Source organism: Saccostrea echinata, unplaced genomic scaffold, assembly GCF_033153115.1.
Source record: "Saccostrea echinata isolate AGI-Se365-2 ecotype Australia unplaced genomic scaffold, CSIRO_AGI_Sech_v1 ptg000033l, whole genome shotgun sequence".
Lineage (NCBI taxonomy): Eukaryota > Metazoa > Mollusca > Bivalvia > Ostreida > Ostreidae > Saccostrea > Saccostrea echinata.
In genome coordinates, this window is record NW_026889782.1 from 18,094,982 (window position 1) to 18,103,524 (window position 8,543).

General features: G+C 36.0%; 1 protein-coding gene across 2 annotated transcripts in view; it reads left to right on the forward strand.

Moving 5' to 3' along the window:
* Positions 1-7,961, forward strand: part of LOC133199028 (uncharacterized) — a 53,937-nt gene extending 45,976 nt beyond the window's left edge. The window contains exons 7-8 of one of the 2 annotated variants that reach the window (XM_061334915.1): positions 572-713; positions 7,753-7,961. In XM_061334915.1, the coding sequence (XP_061190899.1) occupies positions 572-713; positions 7,753-7,766 (156 nt within the window). In that variant the 3' untranslated portion in view covers positions 7,767-7,961. Of the gene's footprint in view, positions 1-571; positions 714-4,344; positions 6,574-7,752 lie in introns of those variants that run through there. The other variant, XM_061334914.1, reaches the window with a different exon arrangement.
* The last annotated feature ends 582 nt before the right edge of the window (positions 7,962-8,543 follow it).

The following is an 8,543-nucleotide window of genomic DNA, read 5'->3' on the forward strand; positions in this document are numbered from 1 at the left end:
CTCTTGTATAATGAAATATCGTAACTTTGTCGCTCCTTGATGACTGAAACGTTAAGCACTTTTCTTGCTTATACGTTCCATAGACATTGTTTGAATTAGAAAGGCAAGCATTTTGTTTAAGTTCTCTCTCTCGAGTTTTTCACTCATATGGATACGTCACCACTTGCCGGTGGAGAGCTACAAATTTTGACCAATACTCGGCACTCAGGGCCATTGAGCAGTGAAGGATCTTTTTTCGTGCCAGCACCTACTGCGACATGGGACCTCGGTTTATACGGTCTCATCCGAAGGACCGGTCTCCATGTCCCACAGTCGGAGTCGGACCCGCGACGTAAGGATAGCGGGGAGAAACAATTTTACAAAGCATAGATACTTGAAATTATAATTAGGTCAACAATGGGGTAAAATCATTACGGAGTTTTGTAGTGACGTGGTACAGCATGATACCAGATGTCATCCCGTACCCGGTCGTCGAGCCATTTCCGAAATATCTTATCTAGGTATCATCCGGTTACTACAGAAGTATCTAATACATTTGTAAATAAAAAAAAGTCTCAACTTGTTATAACAGGAGGAGTTGTCAAACACAACCCTACCATCGTACCCCTACAGAACAGAGTCCGAGCTCAGGGCACCGTTTGACGATATTGGACAGCAGATCGGCATTCAACTTCTAGAACTGCGGAAAAGACCTGTAAGGTCCTGTGAAAATAGTAAGCATAGGTTACATTACTTATGTTTTTAAGTTCAACTAGGACGTGTGCACTTGTACGGCACAGTAAAAAGGATATCGTACATGCTGAAAATATCTTTTAAACAGAGGATGTTGTGCATGCCTCTTTTGATATAATAATAAAAGTAATAATTGAGTTGTGAACTTAACTACTTGAATTGATTATGGACAAATAAATATTTAGAAGAAATAATATTACAAAAGAGATTACAATTTGATGATTTAACAAGGTTTTTTACTAAATAAGTACATTTTCCCCTGTCTGTATCTTTGTGTCATGAAATCATCAAATGCAACGAAGTACTGGTAAAATATTTGAATTTTTTTAGCAAACGAGTGCGATTGTGAAAATTTTGTTATATTGCATACTGTAATACATCACAGTTGTTTTTGACAACTTCAACTTTGCGCGTTGCTCAAATTTGTACCAATACCTTTATAAATTGCAATAATGTTAAATTCAAACAAATATTAATTTCCCTGATAATAACTGAAATAATAATAATCATGTAGCCAAGAGCGTATATAGTTAATGCCATGGCCATTTGTACGTGTGCGTAAATTTTGGAATATGGGTCATATCTCGGGAACCCTTTGGTCTATTTTTTTCAAATTTGTCACAGAGTATCTTTGGCCCAAAGGCTTTCATTAATTTTAAAAGAAAAGAAATGTAACCCTAGACAAGAGGAGATTATAAGGGAAATAAAAACAAAAGTAGAGGTTACTGAAATTTTTTTCTCAAGAACCACTTGGCAGATTTTCACCAAACAAGGATAAGGATGTGTTGTAGATTTTTAAATAGTTCAGGGAATCACCCTGGGGCAAAGGGCGTGGTCTAAAGGTCAGTTCAAAGTTGACCTAAAAATTCCGTTTTGTTAAAACTTGGATATTTTGACCACTATTAGGAAAAAGGTCATCAAATCTTGTAACTTGATGCATCTTAGGACCTTGTGTCTTGTTAACTAAAAGGTAGTTCAAGGTGATGTACTTTTTTAATTTTGCAGGTATTCGTTTTCAATTAGACTATGATGCATATTTTGGACACTTTGATTGATTGATTGATTGATTGATTGTATGTTGTTTTACGTCCCATTCGAGAATTTTTCACTCATATAGAGACGTCACCATATACCGGTGAAGGGCTTCAAACTTGGACCTTTACTCAGCACTCAGGGCCATTGAGCAGTGAGGGATCTTTATTGTTCCAACGCCTGCTGTGACACGGGACCTCGGTTTTTAAGGTCTCATCTGAAGGTCCCGCAACTTTCACTTCAAAGTGCCGAGCGCATGGCGAAGGAACAGGTTCTACCCATTTTTTATCGACTTGGCTCAGTTGCGGCCGAGATTCGAACTCACGACCTCTCGATCACGGAGAGAGCTCTCTACCGACTGAGCTACCGTGAACGGTGGGACACTTTAAAGCCTAGAAAATTAAATCTTGTGTATGCTCCTGAATCGGGCCTTGATGTGTGTCAACCAAAAAGTAGGTCACCTTGACTTCTTTTTAAATTTTACCGCTCATCATTTTAAAACAATTAGGGTCATTATTTCGAATACCTGAGAGGTTTAGATTCTTAAACCTTGTCAGTTGATGCTCCTTGGGGCCTTGAAACATATACATGTATATCGAAAAGTAGGACACAGTGACCTACTTTCTGAATTTCGGAGGTATTTATTTTCAAATTGTTTATTGTTGTTTAACGTCCCTCTCGAGAATTTTTCATTCGTATGGAGACGCCACCACTTGCCGGTGGAGAGCTGCACATTTTGACCAGTCCTGGCCATTGAGCAGTGAGAGATCTTTTTTCGAGCCAGCACCTACTGCGACACGGGACTTCGCTTTATACGGTCTCATCAGAAGGACCGGTCTCCATGTCCTACAGTGGGATTTGAACCCGCGACGTAAGGATCAAATTCTTACTCCGCGACTCTAGAGCAAACGCTTTAACCACTACGCCACTTTTTTTCAAATTGTTTTAGATGCATATTTTGAACACTGTAAAGCCTAGGATCATCAAACCTTGTCAGTTGATGCATCCTAAGGCCTCGAAGTATATGAACCAAAAAGTACGTCAGTGACCTATTTAAATGGCTGTATTTAAATATTTAACGGAACAATTGGCTATAAATCATCAAACTTTATTAGTTTATGCAACTTGGGTCTTCGAAGTGTGTCGACCAAAGAGTAGGTGATGGTGTCCTACGTTTGGAATTTTAAGGCAATATCTCAATATTTCAAATAATTAGAGTTTTGATATCATCATACGTGGTCACTCGATGCATCTTTTGTCCCTGAAGCTTGTCAACTTAAAAGTAAGTCGCTGTGACTTACTTTTCTAATTCCATGGTTATATCTTAATATTTCAGATACTAATCGGCTAAGATTCATCAAAATTCGTCACTTGATAGATTTGGAACCTTAGATTGTGTCAAGTAAAACGTAGGTTATGGTAACCTAATTTGGAATTTTAACGCAATATCTAAATATCTCAAATAGCAAGAGGTTTAAAATCATCAAACTTTGTCGGTTGATGCATCTTTGATCCTCGGAGTAAGTCAACTAAAACTTAGGTCACGATGACCTACTTTAGATTGTTGATTGATTGTATTTTGTTTCACGGCCCTTTTGATAAATTTTCACTCGTACATGCAACCATATACCGGTGAAGGGCTTCAAACTTAGACCTTTACTCGGTATTCCGGGCCATGGAGCAGTGAGGGATCTTTATCGTGCCAACGCCTGCCGTGACACAAGGCCTCGGTTTTAAAGGTCTCATCCGAAGGATCCGCAACTTTCACTTCAAAGTGCTGGGCTCTTGCGGAAGGAATAGTTGCTATTTTTATTGACTTAGGTCAGTCGCGGCAGTGATTGGAACACAGGACCTTCCGATCAATGAGCAAGCGCTCTACTGATCGAGCTACCGTGACAGTGACCTATTTAAGAAATTCCATGGCTATATTTAAATATTTGAGATACTTATTAGCTTAGATTCATCAAACTTTGTCAGTTGATACATCTCGGGTCCTCGGAGAGTGTCAAATAAAAAGTAGGTCACGGTAACCTATTATTGGAAATTTAAGGCAATATTTTAATGTTTCAAGTAATAAGAGGCTATGAATCATAAAGCTTTGCCAATAAGTGCATCTTGGAATGTCGGAGTATGGTCAGGGTAACCTAATTCTTGAATTTCACAACTATATCGAAATATTTCGGATAATGAATAATCAAACTTTGTCACTTGATGAATCTTGGGTCTTTGTAGTATTTCAGCCAAAAATTGGGTCACGTGACTTATTTTTGGAACTTCATGGCTATATTTAAATATTTCAGATATTAATTGGCTTAAAATCATGAAACCTTGTCAGTTGGTTTATCTTGGGTCCACGGAGTTTGTTTTATAAAAAGTAACTAAATGTTCCAAATAATAAGTGGCTTAGAATAGAAATGAAAGGTCGTACAATCACAAAATTTGGTCACTGTGACCTACTTTTGGAATTTTTAAGGCTTTATATGAATATTTCAAAAATATGGGGCTAAGAATAGAAATGATGGAGTTGTACAATTTATCAGAAGAGAATTCTAAGCCTTGGATCGCTTGTTTTTATTTCAGAAGATATTGTTGGCAATGTGAGGTTATGGCTGTTTTGCACTTTAATGGCGGGACTCGGTAAAACCAGAAATGACAAGGAAGCTGGAGAAATCTGTAACACCTATTTTGAAAATTTAAGAGATCGGTTATCAGACTGGAATTATATTGATTTTTTCGTGTTTGATGTTATTTTCCAGAAAATGTAGTGATATTTTAAGTTACACGAGTTTCACAGGAGATGTCTTGCGAACTTTTTCGGACCTTTTGTATCATCATTAGTGGATTTGTATATTAATTTATCCTTTTTGCCTTAAAGGTGCTTAGACACGATTTGAAGTTAATATTTACTCAAATTTTCTGTTTAATTTCATGACTTATATGTTGCTATAGCATTTCATACGAAAATTTGATTAAAATCTTATTTTATCTGGAAGTTATTGAAGCTTCGAATTTCTGGACGCGTTTGATAGTCACATCCTTGCACTTTCACAAATTTTAACTTTATCCTTATTACTTAAAAAAAGTAGCAATTTTGTTGTTTATTAGTGAAAATTATTAAAAGTATAATGCAGAAATTTTAGAGTAGAAATGTAGAAAGCAAACTCCTCTCACCAGTATTGTCAGTCCGTGCTCAGTGGTGTTTGCAGAGTTTAACAATTGAACACACCCGGAGAAACGTAAACATTAACAACAACAGAGCTCGTGCTCTGTTTACAAAGACAGGTTACGTTTCACGGGTGTATTCAATTTGTTAAACTCTGTACACAACTACACAACACTAAGCACGGGCTGACAATACTTAAGTGAGTGGGTTTTGCTTTCGCACATTTTTACTCTGAATTTTCTGGATTATAGATATATTATTCATTAAAACACAACAAAATTGCTACTTTTCTCAAGTATTAAGGATAAAGTTAAAAATTGTGAAAGTGCAAGGATGTGTTGATAAAAAGCCTCCCGAAATTCGTAGTTTCAATAATTTCCAGATTAAATAAGTTTTTAATTTTATTTTCGTGTGAAATGCTATAGCAACATATAAGTTGTGATATTATACAGAAAATTTGAGAAAATATAAACTTCAAATCTGTGTCTATGCACCTTTAAGGATAAATAACACAAACTTTTTTTCCCCCAGAAATCTGCAATATTTCTCATAGAATAATATTAAATAGATTAACTGAATATTTTCCAGGTAAAGTGAGAGAATTTTGTAATATTTTGTCACTATGACAAAAATATGTGCAAAATTTTGTTTAGAATTATATAGAAAACGATACAAAGTTGCAAATCTCAGCACCAAAGAAAACTTCGATTTCTTTATATTTCATTTCCATTCAAAATCAATCAAAAATGTATATCAATCCATGATCAAATTTATGTTTGTAATATGTATCCTTAAAGAACTAAATATTTTGAATATACAGAGTGCAATATACACAGGTGTTAAACGGATACTTTCCATAGATTTATTACATGAATAAACTGAGAATACTTATATAAGAACTGTTTATTTCAAAAATATTCATAAGGAATTTCAACATGTATGAAACGACACAAAGTATTTTTTCAACTCTTCGTCTACATGTAAAATCAGTATTCTTATTATTTGTGCTGCACATTTCACAATTCTTCCTAATTGGAACGTACTTTGCTAAAAGCAAGAGACGGTAATTGGGGCCTGCCTGTCTGAAAACTTTCAGGGCTCTCACAACACTTTTTGGGACAGGGACCGGGGTCGTTCAAATTGGGAAAATTATCGACATTTGGGGAAAATTGGGAAAACTAACAATCATTAAAAAAAAAACATTAATTAGCATTTTGGTATCAATTTAATTCTGCTTTTAAATAAACAGAACAAACATGGACACTAAGACTATTATATGTCCAAAAATCTGTCTTTCATGTTTATGAAGTGCTCAATTGCCGTGTTCAACTGGCCAGGTGTCAGGGTGCCGTTGGACTCTGACACCTTGCGTATTATAGCATCCAAAGACCTTTGTTTGAGACAGCTCCGCTGGGAGTGCAAATAGTGTTCATCAGCGAAAAAAGCTTTTCAACACAAGCAGTAGAACTTGGAATGATGGTGGTCAACAGGACCAGATAATGGATAGCAGGATAAGATATTCTGAGAATATCATCCTGTTGCAGCTTCCTTAGTAGAAACGTAGGTTCTTCCAAGTCCTCTGTATAAGCCCTCTGTCTGTAAGCCAATGAAATTTGCCTAATGATAATCACATAATGACATGTAAAATTAAAAGTAAACTTATGAACTATCAGTTTCATATTAATATGTATTTAGTATTTATAAATTCATTTATTTAATTTTCTTGTTAATATCTAAATTGATAGTCTTCCAGTTACTTTACAACTCTGAAATGTAAGACTTCTTAATACAAAAAGTAATTTGTGTTAATTTGATTTAGTCAGTGTTCAAATGGTCACATTTTTTAGAAAAAATCATTCATATAACCAGGACAACAATGCATCTTGACTTCAAACAGGTCACGTCATCTAAAATAAAAATTGTCTCCAGGCAAGTGGACTTAAAAACTGAAAGTGAAGACTTCATGTCTGAATAAAAATGCAAAAATATTAATAAATGGTTTAGTTATCTTTTAAAAGAACAAAAACAGAAGTGTGTTAGTATTGAATCAATACCAGTCCAAATTAATCAATTTCATGAACAGTTAACAATTTGCAAACTCATAAAACTTGTATACCTAATCAGGAACATTTTATGCTTAAAGCCTGCATATTGTTTTTTGTAAGTGTCTTCACTAAATACTGGGTATGAAACTGAAATATGACTCTAGAAGTTGTCCTCAATCCTTCGCCCATAGTGGGCTGCTAAAGATGCCATGTCTGCCTGAGAAAGACATTAAGTTCAAAGAATGCCGCATTTCTCAAGTACATGTTATATACTATGTGATTTTCTAGATGCGCACTAATATTCCACTGACTTGTATGTGTTAAAATAAATTGAATTTCCACTTTTAAATCATACTATGGTTTATGCAACCTCTCCAAATTGTGCAAGCTCTTAAACTGTCCTGGGACCGTTCACGGTAGCTCAGTCGGTAGAGCGCTCGCTCCGTGATCGGGAGGTCGCGAGTTCGAATCTCGGCTGCGACAGACCTAAGTCGATAAAAATGGGTAGCAACTGTTCCTTCGCCATGCGCTCGGCACTTTGAAGTGAAAGTTGCGGGTCCTTCGGATGAGACCTTAAAAACCGTGGCCCCGTGTCACGGCAGGCGTGGGCACGATAAAGATCCCTCACTGCTCAATGGCCCTGAGTGCCGAGTAAAGGTCAAAATTTGAAGCCCTTCACCGGTATATGGTGACGTCTCTATATGAGATAAAAAAAATTCTCCAATGGGACGTAAGACAACATACAATCAATCAATCAACTGTCCTGGGAACATCTTTCAGCTCCAGAGCTTTAAAGCTAGAGAGAACAGAGGAGCAATGAAATCCATCCTGTAGCTCTCCTACTAGGGCATTGATGAAGAGCACAGCAAGCTATCAACACTTGCTCCATATTATGAATGTCTACATGCTGACTGATGAGTAAAAAATTGGACATTAATATCCATATGTACAATATTAATCAACTTAATTGTCTTCAGAAACTTAAATGTAATTGATCTAATTAATTTATTATGAATAAAACTTGAAAACTTTGACTAACCGTATTTTTCTTGCAAGTTTAGTTCTATCTGCAATTTCATCCCATAATGTTGGGAGCTTAGAGAAGTATAAATCCCGATTTCCATCACAGTTTTCAGTACAAGTTCTAGACCAGTCGTCTGTAAGGTGATGCAGCTCATCAATCAAATCCTTAAAGTAAAAAACATATCATTAATATATGAGTTGTAAAATCTAAGCTATAATATATAACTAGTGCTAATTGTAACGGGGACCGTTACAGATGTTCCCCAAACGCTCCCCAACTCCCTTTAAAAGTCTTATTCCCTGTGAACTTCATAATAAAAGGCAATCAAGTATTTTTGTCATTTTACGCATTGCACGCGCGCCCACACGCAGGTATGTGCATGATGACCATGTCATATAGTCTACACTTGTTAGTGTGAGTATCAAAGCATTTTATCAATAATATAAAAAGTAACGGCTATATCAAGAATATTTTTTATTTTGCGCATTGCGCGCACGTGCATGCATGATGACCAAGTCATCTTGTCTACACTTTTAATATATCTAAA